The following is a 15,190-nucleotide window of genomic DNA, read 5'->3' as shown; positions in this document are numbered from 1 at the left end:
CAGGACTCTCTCAGGTGCCTGAGGAGATTCCCTAAGCACACAGGAACACCACCTGAGGAGAGAAAGCTGCATAGGGTCTGCTGGGTGCTTCCCTGTGGGACAGGGAGCTCCCTCAGGGATGGCAGCCTGGCACAGCACCCAGCCTGGGCACCTGGGCCTCTTCCTCTTTTTTCAGTCCAAAATGCTGCTGCTTTTCCTCTGAGGTATGTGATATCCATTCTTTTATCTTTTCAAACTGGTGTGTTTAGTATCCACACCTGGAAATACAGCAGTCCTGCACACCTTTTGTTTTTCTGTTCATTCCCAGGTCACCCTGTGTTGGGGTTTCCCAGGCTGTCTCAGATTGTTGTTGCATTATCATTCATGCTTCTTTTGTACCTGTGTCTAACACTACACCTTGCACAAAGGAAATGTAGTTTGTTACACAAAAAACACAGCTTGCACTGAAGTGGTGGCTTGATTCACACATTTGGGAGGGAGTGTAAGTTCCCTTTGCACTGCTGAGATTTGTCTCCAGTTACCAAATGCCTGGAATTAATCAAGTGTAGCTGCAGCTTTCATGTTAACTTCCTCAGAGAAAGGGGCTGACAAGAAAGCCATTTTCCTAACCCAAACTGGGGTTCTGGCTTTCAAGGCATGGAGATCCAGGGAAGTTGTCCATGGTCAGTCCAAGGCAAGCTCTCATCTCCAATCCATGCTGTGCTTCAGTCACTGTGTAGTGAAGATGCTTTGTACACAGGCTGATAAAATAATGAGATGCTTTCTCCAGTTGCTCTCCCTGCTCTGGCCTTAGCTAGGAATATGGACAAAACCTTCTTTGTCAGATATTAAGTATTTGAAAACCGAGCTTCTAGTCCTCTAGCTTTAAATATTATGTCTTTTTGAGATTTTGCTAGAACCACACCCCACCTTTTTGCAAAAGGCCCAAGGTAAAAAACTTCACGCTCGCCTTGGAAAAGCGCCGGCTTTCAGCGTGAAAGCTGGGACTGTTCCTTTAAACACAACCCCAATATGTCTGGGTATTTCAGCACATATGGGCCACGATGCTTAAACCCTACCCAGCTGGTCCGGCCGTTCTGCCGCGCAGCTCCGTCTTTGTTCGTGGCTCAAAGGGAGGGTGGTGAGAGACGGAGCAAGCTGTGAGTGCTGCGGGTTGCCATCCTGCAAGGGCGGGCTGCGGCCGAGCGGGAGGAGCTGGGCATGTCCCGCCCGAGGGGACAGGGGCTTTGCGAGACATTCTCCGTGGGGGAGATGATGTCCTTGGAAGCAGGAACTCGAAGGAGCCTTTAAACCGCCCGCAGGCACTTTGTTCTCTATTTTCTGCCCTTCTCTCCCTTCCCCCTCCCGCCTTTTGTTGTTTCTCAGGCTGGCTCTAACACGAGTCCCTCATCCCAACCATCCCCCATGGGGACAGCCCCTTTCAGAGCATGGCGTGGATTCCTGCAAACGCAGGGAAGGATGTGGAGTGGAAAGGCTCTGGTGCAGAATATTCCTTGCCAGGGGAAGATGAGAGGTTTCCTTCCCTCTGGAGGCCCAGATCCACCCCGTGGTGGCAGTTTCGTGGGGAATTGGTGTCGGTGCTGTTGGTGACTGGGGCATCTCTGGATGTGCTCAGGTGGGTGGGTGATGCCCAGCCAGGGCAGGGGCTCACATCCTGCCTCTCCTGCCAGGCAGGGGGGTGCTGGTGGGATGCTCCTGATCTCTGGCTGCCCCCAGGAAGCCCCTGCCACCCGTGCAGCAATGTGCGGGGCAGAGGGGCTTTGCTTCGCTTCCTTTTTTCTTCCTCATGTGCAGCCTAAATACCTTCTTAATTTCATCTCATTATTTCCTGCCTAAATAATTCTCGTTTCTCCTGGGGACCGTTTTTAAACCTTTGATCTTCTCTGAAGTCTCACAGTCCTGATCACGTCCTTTCTGTTTAAATGAATCAAATGCCTTTTTGACTCATGATTTATAAATTTGCCCACAGAGGAACAGAGGCACACCTTGAAATCACCCACCATGTCTGTGGGTACCCTGAGCTGATCCTGAGCACCTTCCATCCAGACCGTGCCTGGCTCCTCTGCTTCCCTGCTGCATGCCACTCTCCCCCTGCCTCCCTCCACCCTCCCAGCCAACTCTTGAGCTGACAGCCGGGTTGCCTGGGCTCGGGCCCGGCCTGGAATGGCCATCCCCGGGTCAGGAGAGGGGTGAATGTGCCGGTGGTTGATGGATGCTGTCCCCTGGGAGCGGGGCACAGCTGCTGTGCTGCACGGCCCGGCCCCCATCTCCCGGGGATTGCTGATGCAGAGCACAGCTCAGGGCAGGGAGAGGAGCAGCTGTGCAGGGGTCCTGGGCCCTGGCTCGGTGCTGAGGCTGTGGTGGAAAGGGTGGAAGACAGTGGGTGTTGGCCAGGATGGATGTGATGAGGATAAACATGTTGCTCCATAGTGCAGTGATGCAGAAGTCGAGGAGCACTTTGTTCCTGAGCCCAGGGGATGGTGGCTGGGAGGGCTGAGCATTCCTCCTGGATGAACCAGGGTTGTGGCAATGGAAAATAGCCAGGAGAGGCCCCTGTGCCATGGCCAGACCTCTGCATTTTTGCTGTGTGGGCCCACACTTGTTGACAAGGACAGATCTCTCCGAGCCATTAGGGAAGCAGCTAATTAAGCTCTGCAATGTTCCTGGGAGGTCAGCAGGAGATGTGCCAGCACTGCAGCATCTCCCAGAGCCTGCACTGGGGCAGGATCTTCCCACAGTGCCCGGGGACAGGGGGAGCTGCCCTGCTCCTCCTCATTCCATTGTCCTGGAATGGTGGGGTGACACAGTGCTCAATGCCCCAGGACAGAACCCAACATTCCCTGCCTCAGCTGGGCTCAGGATAGAGGGCTCCAGGCTGGGATGTCCCACAGCTCCCAGCAGCCCTCGGCATGGCTCCAGCAAGGCTGGGCAGAGGGGAGAGAGCCTGTACAAACATTATTGTTGTTGTTATTCCCCATAAATATATGCAGGCACTTAACGACCTTGGCATGGAGCATTTCCTGGGGATTCATGACCAGTGGGTGTTAATGGTCTTTAGCTGCACCTCAGGCCATCAGCTCCTCCCAGCCCATCATTAATCCACAGGAAATGTCTCGGGCATCGATCCTCATTGCTTAATTAATAAATGCAACTTGTCTCCTGCCTGAGATTTAGAGATACTCACTGCTTCTCTCCCTGCTGCTTTGAAGGTGACTTTTTCAGCACAGGTCCCTCATGCTGGGAGGCCCTCGTGGGATTTTGTTTCCTGGCATTCATGTGGGTGTGGGCTGTGGCAGCAGGAAAGTCTTTTCTCTCCTGGGCGGGAGGGAAGGAACTGAGCCTCTGTTGGGTTTGGGGTTTCTCCAGCTAACGTGGCACAGCACAAGGAGCACATCTTTCCCACCAAACCCAAAGGCTTGCTTACCTTCAGCTGAGTGCATCCAAGAGCCCGGGCGAGAAGTGAGCCAGCATGGAAGAACGTGGCAATTCTCCAAGGCCTTAGCAGGTTCTATAATAATCGATGTTTTTTGCCCATGAGTCACAATTCATCTCTAATCTTCCTCGGGGGAGGTGGGATTTGCTATCTTTAGTGCTCACGACTGCTGCACTCCCGGGCTGAGCATCCCGCTGAGCCTGGACTCCTGCTGCAGGGATGCTGACCTGGCAGCCAGCTGCCTTTCCATCCTGCTCCCTGTTTGTGTAGCCCTCACCACCAGCTGGCTTTGTGCAGAGGGTGCCGCAGTGTAAATCATGTTAATTCCTGAGATGCTTTTCCGCGGTAAGTCTGAAATTCCCATTTTGGTTCGCTGGCTTGCCTGGCCAACTAAATTATTTTCATAGCCCCTTAAGGGCATATTGTCAGCCCAGACTTATTGCCGTTATACACCATTTCTGAAACATTAATATCTCTTCTAAATATAGTGTATTGACAAGGTATCTGGTATAGTGTAAATCCTTGGGACATTTGATCCAGATCATTAAAACTGAGTGAAGGAAGGGAGGAATAGATCAAGTTACCTTGCTGCTCTTAATTCAAACAAGCGATGAATTATTCATTCTGCTATTAATTCTACAGTCCTCCTGCTTTTTATTTATTTCTCTCTTTATTTGTTTTTTTTTTCCTCCCAGATAGACAGCTCCAAAAGGATGCTCGGGCACTGGTGAGGGGAGATTTGCCTGCTGGAGGATGGGGTGCACAGGGCTGGGCTGTCTGGCAGCGCTGGCCGTGCTCTGCAGGGCTCTCGGGGATGCTCCCAGCAGAGGTAAGAGCCTGGTCCCAGCTCCTGGTGGGCTGGATGGGCACCCATGGTTCCTGAGGAGGGGAGGGCCATTTGCAGTGCCACAGAGGGTCTGGGGTGTGAGTGGGATCCAGCTGTCGTGCAGGGAGAGGGGCTGGCTCAGGCCAGGGACAAGGAGCAGGGATCTGGAGTCATTGTTGTGGTGGCAGCAAGTGTGGGACACTGCTCTGTGCTGGGGTTTCTGCTTCATGCTTACCTTACTGAGCATTGCAGGTAGGGGCTGTCCTGTTGTGGTGTACAGGTGCTATGGTGAAGGGTCTGTTAGCTTCTGGAGCTGCACTTGACTAGATAAATCTATATACACACATACATTTATATGTGAATGTATGCATGTATGTGTATGTGGCAGGCATGCAAATAATCTCTCACCCAGATAAAAGGTCCCTCAGGATGCAGGGCAGGGTTAGCAGATGACACAGTAATCCAGGGAATAGGGTGGCCCAAGCAGTCCCCCATCCCAAAATGGCAGGGCCTTTCTCACAGAAGGCTGAGCCAGAAATCAAAACCCTTCCCTGGCGCTGGTACAGGTGCTCCTGAGGCCACACCACTGCCCTGTGGTGCCTGCTCATCCCCCACATTCACCCACCTGGGCTTCCCAGAGCACCCCAAGGCTCCCAGCCCTTAATCCATCCATCCATCCTTACTGTGGCTACCCACATCTCCCACAGGCTCCCCCCTTGGGTATTTATTTCAACAACATTATTCCTTCAGTACCAGCCCCATATTACTTCACTGCCTATGCCCAGTAATTAGCAAGGTGATTTTAGATCTGGCCAGAAACATTCGTGGTGCTGCATCCCACACATCCCAGGACCCCCTTGCTGAGAGGTCACTGTGCCAGTGAGCAGGATGAAAAGCAATGTGCACAGGCTGACTATTGATTTGCAATATACTTGGCCCAGATTGATGGCAGCGAGCGCCCAGCCTTGTTTGGGAACCCACACATGTCTCCTGGGGGCTGTGCAGGGTCTGCATCCCTCCCAGACATGATGTATGTTCCCCCTGTATCAGCCTCTTCACCCCAGCCCTAATCAGACCCAGGGGCAGGTGACAGCCGGCCCCTCTCAGCCTTATTTTATAATAACCATGTCTCAGTATAAAGATTTCATTAGGAAATCGATCCCTACATGCATAACTCATTGTTCAGCACATCGAGCCCTTCACCCCCGCTTCTCCCAGCTCGAATTCTCTGATACCACCCTTATATGGAGGGAGTGGGGTCAGTGGGAGGCACTAAGCTGAAGGGCTGGGCAGCTGGGGCACCAGCAAGCCTGGTACCACTGAGCCTTTAAAACTCCCTCCCAACTTCCTTTTCCCCAGCCATAATCAGGTGGGGATGCTGGGCTGGCACTGGCAGGACAAGCTCAGGGGCACAGCTGAGCCCTGCTGCAGCCCCCACAGGGCAGCATGGGGAAAAGGGAGGGATGAAAGGTGATGGGGGCACATGTGTCCTCCAGGAAGAGTGGGTGGGCAAGCCCAGTGGAGTTCTGCAGGATGCTGGTGTTCTGGTACTGTGGTGGTGGGATGGAGCTGGTGTTGTGCATCCTGTCTCCATTCTTTTAGGCTTCCCCTGGAAAGGGGACATCACACTCCCTTCTGTGTCCCCCAGGTATCAAATGTGGGGGAGTACTTTCAGCACCCTCTGGCAATTTCTCCAGCCCCAACTTCCCGGGGCTGTATCCCTACGAGACCGAGTGCACGTGGCTCATCGTGGTGGCCGAGGGCTCCTCCGTCCTGCTCTCCTTCAGCCACTTCGAGCTGGAGTACCACGACACCTGCGCCTACGACTACCTCCAGGTGTACAACGGGGCTGCCCGGGACCGGGGCAACCTCCTGGGCACCTTCTGTGGCCACAGCCCCCCGCCACCCTTCTCCTCCGCCTGGCACGTCATGGCCGTGGTGTTCCGCTCCGACCGGCACGTGGCCAAGCACGGCTTCGCCGCCGCCTACAGGAAAGGTAGCAGAGAGGTGTGGTAGGCTCTAAGCACCCATCCATCCATCCCTGCTCTGCCACTGCCCTCATCGCCCTTGCCTCCCTGCAGACGCCTGCGGTGGGCAGCTGACGGGGCTCTCTGGGGAGATCACCAGCCCGCGCTACCCGGAGAGTTACCCCAACGATGCCGAGTGCCGCTGGAGCATCGGGGGCGCCGGCGGGGGTGGCCCCCTCACCCTGGTGTTCGCTGACTTCCAGATGGAGGGGGGCCAAGGCTGTGGCTTTGACTACGTGGCGCTTTTTGATGGCCCCACGGTCACTGCCCCCAGCCTGGGGCGTTACTGCGGCAGCGCCCGCCCACCCCGCACCGTCTCCTCCACCCCACACCTCCTCATCATCTTCAAGTCAGACTTCAACATCGGTGGCAGGGGCTTCAAGGCCCATTTCTACTCAGGTTTGGGGGGGGGTCTCAGGGTGGTGGCGCAATGGGAAGGATGTGGGGACAGGCCCTGGGTTGGTGTGGTGATTCTCCCCCTCCCACAGCAGCAAGAGATGATCATGGGGGGGATTCCTTTGAGGAGAGCCCATGAGATGATGGTGCCAATGCAAATGGCATCACTGTGGCTATTCCAAGCCCTGGGTTGCCCTCTTGAGCAGGAGTCACCCATGCTCATGCCATTCCCTGGGGATATGGGTTGCTCCTGTAGGACTTAGACTGCCCTGGGAGTTTCCATCCCCCAAAACTGCTGGCTGTCCATTGGCCAAACACAAGGCTGGGAGCAGTGAGGTGAAGGGCAGAGCATCCCTTAGCAATAGAGCAAGAAGGCTTCAGGTTTGCTTTTGATTTTTCCTTTCCCGTTTTTCCCTGAGCAGGCGAGTGCCAGGAGGTGTTCACCACCATCAAAGGGAATTTCTCCAGCCCTCAGTATCCCAACTTCTACCCCAACAACCTCAAGTGCCAGTGGAGCATCCAGCTTCCCCCGGGCTACCGGGTCAAGGTCTTCTTCCAGGACATGGAGCTGGAGGGCCGGAGCAGCCTGACAGGGGGCTGTGACTATGATCACTTGTCTGCCTTTGATGGTGGCACCGAGAGTGGATCCCTGCTGGGCCGCTGGTGTGGGCGGGAGAGCCTGGCACCCATCACCTCCCGCAGCAACCGGCTGCTCCTGCTGCTCCACACCGACCGCAACACGGCCAAGAGGGGCTTCTCCATCTCCTACGTGGGAGGTAAGGTCCCACTTGGGTGCTGTGGTTCCATTGGGACGTGCCTGAGACCATGTAGTTTCCAGAAGGATCATCAGTGAAGGTGCCTGTCTGCAGGAACAGAGCCCGTGGCTCTTTAGGGGTGGGGCAGAGGGAGACGTGGCAAGCAAGCTGCACGTTGTGTTTAGTATTCAGGAGATGCTTTCCAGCTTCAAATTCCTGTGTGTCTGCCACTGCCATGTCCCTGTTCCTCTCTCAGGGTGTGAGGAGAGATAACCTGGGAGTTTTTAATGGGCCAAAACCCCAGAGCAGGTGACAAGTTCAAGCTTCACTGCTTTGTTCCCCTCTGCCCTGGATGTTCCAGCCTTGCCAGCACATGGCTGAGCAGGCAGGCATAAACCATGTCTCCTCCTCCAGGAAAGGCAGGACTCCCAGGGCACAGCATTCCCAAATCCACCTGGCCAGCCCTGCCTGGCACACCCCTGCTGCTGGCCTGCAGTGTTCCAGCCAGCGTGTCTGGCATGTTTGCAGCTGGTGGGAGGAGCAGTGTGTGACCTTCCTGCTCTATTTGCCAGCCTTTGCACCTCAAACACCAGCAAATTTATGGTGTTTGTTGTATTTCAGTATAATTACATCCGAGCTGACTCGTGGGTCAGGCGTGATTCAGCCAGGGGCAGCCTTTCCAGAGGCTGGAGCCAGAGCAGGGCTGCTGGACTGGCAGCACAGGCACTGGGGAGGCTGGCCTGAGTTTTATCCCTCAGCTGCAAAATCATTCTTCACTTCCAGCACAGCAGAAAGGATTTGGAGGTATGTGGCTCTTGGAGTTAGAGATGGGATAGAGTTTTGTCCTGAGTCTCTGGAGGGGGAGAGGTAGTACTGAACATTTAGTAGGGCTGTAGTGTGCACAGCAGGTCTGTTCCTGTTCTTGATGATTTCTCACTGTGCAGGGAGAAAATCTGGTGTCACTGCTCCAGAGGGAGCAGCCTGCAGACAGATAGATGGGGTGCTGCTGAAGAGTTGGGGATGTCCCATCACAAACAGAGGTGTGACATCTCACAAGTGCCCAAGGGTCCTGCATCCCCTGGTACACCCTGCCAGATGCATGCTAGGGTGCACAAAGGCTTGGATGTGAAACTGAGCCTCCCTCCACAGAGCTGAGCCTGCTGGCTGTGTTTGCCCAGTGATTCCAGCATCTGCTTGTGATTAATGTCCTGCATGTCACACCCAGCTGCCAGCACTGCCAGGAGAGCAGCTGCTCCCACTGGGCACACCAGCAGCTCCCTCAGGAGCCCACAGAGGCAAAGGGGCACCTCAGTCTCTGCATCCACATCCACAGCCCTTCAGCCATGCAGGTTTTTCCCTTTCAGGTCCACCAAAAGACAAGGTTTGGGTGGGGCATGTGTGATTTATGGCCATTGAAATGAAAGCCTTCATGCCAGCAGAGAGGATCCACTTTCTCCTCCTCCTGATCTAATGCACTTTAGTTATTTGGTAAATCTTCTAATGGTTTTATAATGCACTAAGCGAAGCAAAGTGACACTATTTTTTTGTATTGATTTTATTGCATCTTCCCAGTTTCATAAGGCTGAGATTCAGAGGGAGCTGGAATAATTCAATAATTCATATTGCCCAAGTGGTTAGTTCATGCTGAGCAAGGATTCACTTTAAAGAGGGGGGTATTTTTCCTCCCTGCCTCTTTCCCTGTGTGGATGCTTTCCACATCCAGAGAGGCCAAACAGGGGCTGGGCCATTCCCCAGGAAGATGCCCCAGGGCCATGAACCCACCTCACCCTTTCAGGAGGGCCATGTGGCAGCCATGGAGCTGCCTCGCTCCAGGGCACGCATGGGATCCCTCCAAGACAAGTCTCCTCTGTTTCATCAATGTAGTGTCTCTTGCAGGGGTGTTGTAGGATGCAGGGGAGTGCTGTGCCCATGGCAAGCCATCCACAAAGCTCCTGTGGTCTGGTCCTGGGCAGAAACTCAAATGTCCTGCTGGCTTTGTAGTGCTGGAGAGTGGCAGGACAGCAGGATGGTGTTGCCTGTAATGGCATCTGTGTGTCACTTGGAAACCCTAGAAGGAGGATGGGGTTCAGGAGTGTTGATGGTGAGATCTCTGCCTTGGGAAGAAAGCAGAGCAGCTCCTGGGAGCCATCCATGTCTGCCCTTGGCATGGGATAGGGCTAAAATACTGATACTGATTGCTTTCTGCATTCTGGAGGTAGCTTTTTTTCTGAAACTCCCTCTCCCCATGAGTCCTACACATCCACCCTGTTTTCTGTCCCAACAGTTGTGCCCATGAATGTCAGCTGCACCCGGACAGACTTCCACATCCAGATCCCTGTGCAGTCCCTGGCCCAGCTGGAGAGGAATAGGATTTATTTGGGGACCCCCTCCTGTGCAGCCCAGGTGGTTGGCAGGAACTTTAAAATACACACCAGGTTTGACACCTGTGGCACTGAATCCCAGGTAAGTGATCAGCATTTACAGCAAGCTGTGTAAATGGTCAGCCCTGTGCTGGCTGCAGAGAGGTATTCCAGTCCCTCTCACGTTTTCCCAGCAGATACTGGCCTGATTCCTGGCCAGCCCCTCCAAACCCCTGTGAACAGGAGCTGCACCAAGCCCTGATGAGCCGTGTCCCTTGTCTTGCAGAGACGCAACAACACGTCTGTCATCGTCAGCACCCTCTACATTGATTTTTCAGTGGGAGACCAAGAGGACATCCACCAGTACGAGGTGCAGTGTGAGCCAAAGAGGAAGGAAGCCTCAGTGACCCTTATTGCTGGCCCTGATCCATCCAGGCTGAGCCAGGCAGAAAACCTGGTGGATGCCCAGAAGTGGGAGGGGGAAGCGGTCGATGCCCGTGAGATCAAGAGCCAGGACACCAGCGACATCGTCTTCATCAGCATCTGCATCCTGGCCGGGCTCCTCATGGTCATCGCAGTGGTGGGGCTGGTGCTTCTCTAGGATGTTCTTTCCACACTCCAGGGATTGCAGTCCCAGTCATGCCCAGGGCAGAAAGGCACCCCAAAGTCCACCCTCACCCCAAGCTGAACCCTAACACAGCTCCCAGGCCCTGAAACTGAGCCTGAACCCAACCTCCACCTTCTCTTAGTGCCTGAAAAATCTGGGCAATAGGCAGCCGTTTCCCTTCCCAATTTGTTTTCCTCTGTTTCAATCTGTCCATTTGGCTCAGGAATGCAATTCTTGTGCTCCCTAACTCTTCCCGCACCTGCTTCAATTTGTTTTCCCTGTAGTGCTGCTGCTTTCAGGAAAGAAACGTTGTTTGCCGATGGCTGCAAATCTTCCTGTCAATTATTTCTGGCTGAATTCTTGGAGGTACAAACCATCCCCAAATGCAGCTATATTCCCAACAAATGTTCTCCCTGCTCCCAGCCCGTGCTTGGGGGGACTGTGGAGCTGTGTTACAGGGAACTCCACCTGGCACACACAGATGTAGCTCATGCAGGTGCTCCCAGGTGATGTTTCTGGGTGTCTGTGGGTGATGTGATGAGATGCATTTGCTGTGCCCTGGAGCTCCTTGTTTGATCTTCTCATGTTGTCTCACCTTCTCACAGGACTCACCTGAGTGCCTCAGCCACCAGCAGCTGGAGGGGAGGAGAACAATCCTCTTCTCTGTGTTTTCCTTCTTTCTATCATATCCAGGTATCCACAGCTGTAAACTCTCTACCAGCATTACTCCTGAAGTGTGAAAATATGGGCAAATCCTGCTATGGCCTGGGGAGATGTTGGAGTGCAGAGGTTTTGTACCCTGTAAAGAAAACCTTGGCAGGAGGGGCTGGGACCTCAATCACACCAGATCTCCACTCGTGGTCCCTGCAGAAGGTGAGTTCAGCACCTGAGAACATGAAAGGAAGAGTCCTGTGATCATCTGCCCCTCCAGAAAACTGGGGATCCTCGCCAGGAGCCCTGATGGATGCCTGAGTGACCTCTGCCTGCCTCTTGTGCCACCCAGCACAAAGGACATTGCCCTTCAGCATCAGAGAGGGGGTGGCTGTCACAGAGCAGCCTGTGTTCATCCCTGTGGCTCAGAGCCAGCATGTGTCAAAGCCACGTAAAATCTTGCTATGGAAAGAGGCCACCCCTCCTCCTCCAGCCTTTGTGAAACACGCTGCAGTGCAGGGAGAGATCCTAAAGTATCCCAGTGTGGTCATTCAGGGCACAGCAAACCCCTGGTGCTGTTGAATCCAGCATTTAGCAGGGTCTGTAGGAGAGTCCCGTTGGTGAAAGGCTGCCCTGACTGATGTCCTGCTTCCCTCTGGGACAGCTCTGTTCATCAGAGCATCAGAGGAAGCAGCAGCAAAGGAACAGGATGATGATGATGGAGCAGCTTTTCCTCCTGGATTGCACCAGCCCTGAGAGAGTGTCTGGGGAGGGAAGAAGGCGCAGGGCTGCGCGTGCCTCTAACGAGGAGCCTTCGTTACCAGACCCGGATTGATTTGGCGTTTGTTGGTGCAACACATCGGCAAATGCGAGATTTGCGAGGGAAAGATCTGCCAGCGCTGTGAAGATCCATTAAGGGAATGTTTTGAGAGCCTGTTGTGTGCAGAGATGGTAAACAAGGCCAGCCTCCCCCGCTGCTTGCAGAGCCTCACTGCCGGTTAATTGCTGGGTACAGAACTGTCAGCTTGAGACGGCAGTTACAAGATTTGACAACTGAAAGAAACTTAAAGATATAATTAACCTTCTTGGTGGCCCAGATTGTGCTGGAACAGGTGAGCACTGCGGCTGCTGGTGCCTGGCAGGGAGCCCACAGCACCCAGCAGCATCCAGCCCTTGCCTGCAGGACAGGCACTCCTTGCCCAGCTGGAGCCTCCAGAACCCTGTGATTTGCAGAGAAAAGGCTTTTCTGGACAGCTGTTGGTGTGCACTCAAATCAGGAGCTGGACTTGGTCACTCCAGGGAGGGTTTCCAGCTCTGGCTCCAGTTCACAGCCACCCAAGCATCCCTGGGTGAAGTGCTCTCCTGCACACATCCCTGTGGATGCAGGACTGGTGCTGTGGGAGCAGCTCTGCTCCTGAGTCAAGGGGTTCCCCAGCAGCCCCAGGCCTGCAGGGTCTTATCCAGGGCTCGTGGACAGGGTGGTGAATGCAACTTGAATGGCTCCAAAAGCCCTTGACCCACTTGTTTCTGATGGCGTCCACAGCTGCATCTGCCACCAGCAGTGAGCCACTTGAGCCAGTCATCCCACTCGGAGCAAGGGAAGCCTCTGGTGCTTGCCAAACACCAGCCCTCCTCAACTTCCAGTCCTCCTCCACCATATCTCAGCCTCTCCACTAGATTCAGGCATCCAGTCTCTCCCTGCCCTGCAGGAATTTGCTCTCTGGCATCCCCTGTTGAACCAGGTCTTCCCTGATGTACTGCCCTGGCTGGGGATGGAGCCCAGCACGGGAGGGGGCCTGCCCAGGTAATTTCCTAAAAAAAACCCTTCTTCTCATGCAAAAGCTGCTCAGATGAGTGGCAAACAGATACCAGGAATCCATCACAGCACTCCTTCCCTTCACCCTGCCTGTGGTTCCTCACACACGAGGCCTCAGTTCCCTCCTCAGCGTTTGCCCGGTGCTCCCGAGCAGGCGGGGGAGCGGCGGGCACGGGCAGTGCTCCTCCCGTGCCTCAGCTGATTATTCATTTAGAGCACGATGGCTGCACTGAGCCGGGCTGGACGCAGCCTCCCCATTTCCTGGCTTTGCTTACAGGAGTTGTGTCTCTCCAAAGCAAAGGTTTGGCTGTTGTGCAGGAGGGAGAGCCTCTGTTATCCCTGTGCAAACGTCTGCCTGCAAATCCAGTGTTGGAAAATTGTAGATCATAGAAAACAGGACTGCAAGAGCCCCCAGGGGATCAGTTGGTTCATTCCTCTCCTTCCCTGGGGAGATTGCTCCTACTGGAGAAAAGCTGTGCTAAAATATCCAAAAAATCTCAGCCATGCTCTCTGTGTTTTCTGTATTTACAAGAAGATGTGTAACGCTGTGAGGGTGTGCTGCTGGGGGATGTGCTTTTGTGCTGCTGCACTGGACAAGAGAATGATGGTGGAAATGCCCCAAAATGGGCACCAGAGACCCTGGGCACTGGGCAGGACTGGGCATCCCACTGGGGAGCCCAGCAAGCACAGGGTGTTGTGATCCACCCCTTCCCAGGCAATTTATTCTATATAACGTTCACTGGACGTTTTCTGTGGTGACACCCATGGTCCTCCATGGGTGGGCCTTCCCCCACTGCTCTGCTCAGAGGGTTATTTGTGTCTTTTCAGTTTTTATACTCTAATCCCAGTCTGGGAATGGGGTGCTTGTGATTTCCAGGGAGCCAGTGCTGGAGCTGAGCCCATGGCTGAGGATGCTGGTGGTGTGCGTCCTCTGCATCCTCTCCTCAAACATTTTTGGGTATTTTAGCAGGGACTGGCCTTTGGGCAAGCACAAGGGCAGTTCATGGGCTGGAGCAGGGACAGGTTTGCTGCTCCTCAGGGTGCTTTTCTTGGGGGTTGGTGTGTAAGGCCAGGAGAACACCTTTTGCCATCAAGCCAGTCATGGCTCCCCAGGATGGTTTTGTGCTGGGAAGGATGGAGCTCACAGCTGGGGACCTGGCCACAGTGACACAGAACCTGCCATGAGGGTGTCCCTGCCTTGGGGATCCAGGTCAGGATCACAGTGACACAGGGCCTGCAACAAAGGTGTCCCTGCCCTGGAGACCCTGGCCACAGTGGCACAGATGAGGAGGCAGTAGTCAGGCAGCCCAGCCATCTGGGAAAACATAATGGATCAAGCATATGGACAATTAAAAATGCAATGACAGCATTTAGCAGGAGTTGTTTTCCAAGCTTATTTTAAGCCCAGTTTCCTGATCATCACAGCCCCAGGGACAGCGAGGCCCTGCTCGTGGGGATTTGTTGTGTGGAGGCTGAGTGCCCCATGATGGGTGGGGAGCTCACAGCTGCATTTTGGCCTCACAGTCATGACTTTGGGATCTTTGGGGGTACAGATTTGAGCCTGCCTTCTCCCTCTGGCTGGCTCTGCATGTTGCAGCTCTCCTCTCTCTCCCCTTCCCTCTCTCTGGGACAGGATGCAGTGTTTGCAATGTGAACATTCCAGCTCAGGCAAAATATTGGCCACAGCAGAAATGATTTTGGCTTTTGTGTTTTTCTTGCCATTGGGACTGGCTGTGCTAGAGGAACAGTGTTTGTCCATTAAAGGAGCACCCTTTATAGCAAGATGACTGCTTGCTAGATAATATTATATATTTAGCAAGGACCATTCCATAATTCAGTTTAATTGACAGAGACCATGAATGTTGTTCAGGGGACTGCCAGCACAAGAACTGGAGCATCATTAATTGCAGTGTAACCCTGGCATGGGGTTCCCTGTTTTTTGCTTACTGTGACATGTCAGAGCTCCTTTGTGCCTCAGTTTCCCCTCCTGAGGTGCCATTTGAATGTTGCCATGCCCTGCATGGAGGAACAAGGTTTTGCTGGTTGTGGTCAACTGGGCTGGGGAGTTCCCTCATGCGTTTCCCTCCCTCTGTCTCTTCTTTTCTGTTTCCCTCTGTCCCTCCACTGCTCCAGCCTCCTACTTCTGCTCCATAACATACCCTGGGAGGGAAGTTCCTGGAGCATCCTTTGGGCTCCAAGGATTTCTGTGGCTTCTGTGGCATTTCCTTGCCTTCAAGTCTTTTAATCCAGGGCCAGTTTAGCCAACCCTTCATATTACAGGGCTGCCAGGGAAGCAAATGAGATCTAAAACTTTGGGTT

General features: G+C 54.0%; 1 protein-coding gene across 1 annotated transcript; it reads left to right on the top strand.

The window, feature by feature from the left end:
- The first annotated feature begins 2,939 nt into the window (after positions 1-2,939).
- On the top strand, positions 2,940-13,726 carry CDCP2 (CUB domain containing protein 2). The gene is made up of 7 exons (XM_063166149.1): positions 2,940-3,778; positions 4,133-4,262; positions 5,908-6,255; positions 6,341-6,685; positions 7,105-7,458; positions 9,722-9,900; positions 10,084-13,726. Exons 2-7 carry the CDS (start codon positions 4,187-4,189, stop codon positions 10,396-10,398), a joined length of 1,617 nt encoding a protein of 538 aa, XP_063022219.1. The 5' UTR covers positions 2,940-3,778; positions 4,133-4,186; the 3' UTR covers positions 10,399-13,726.
- The last annotated feature ends 1,464 nt before the right edge of the window (positions 13,727-15,190 follow it).

Source organism: Melospiza melodia, chromosome 11 (assembly GCF_035770615.1).
Source record: "Melospiza melodia melodia isolate bMelMel2 chromosome 11, bMelMel2.pri, whole genome shotgun sequence".
Taxonomy (NCBI): domain Eukaryota; kingdom Metazoa; phylum Chordata; class Aves; order Passeriformes; family Passerellidae; genus Melospiza; species Melospiza melodia.
Note: the sequence above shows the minus strand (reverse complement) of the source record. Positions and strands in the feature narration are given on the sequence as shown.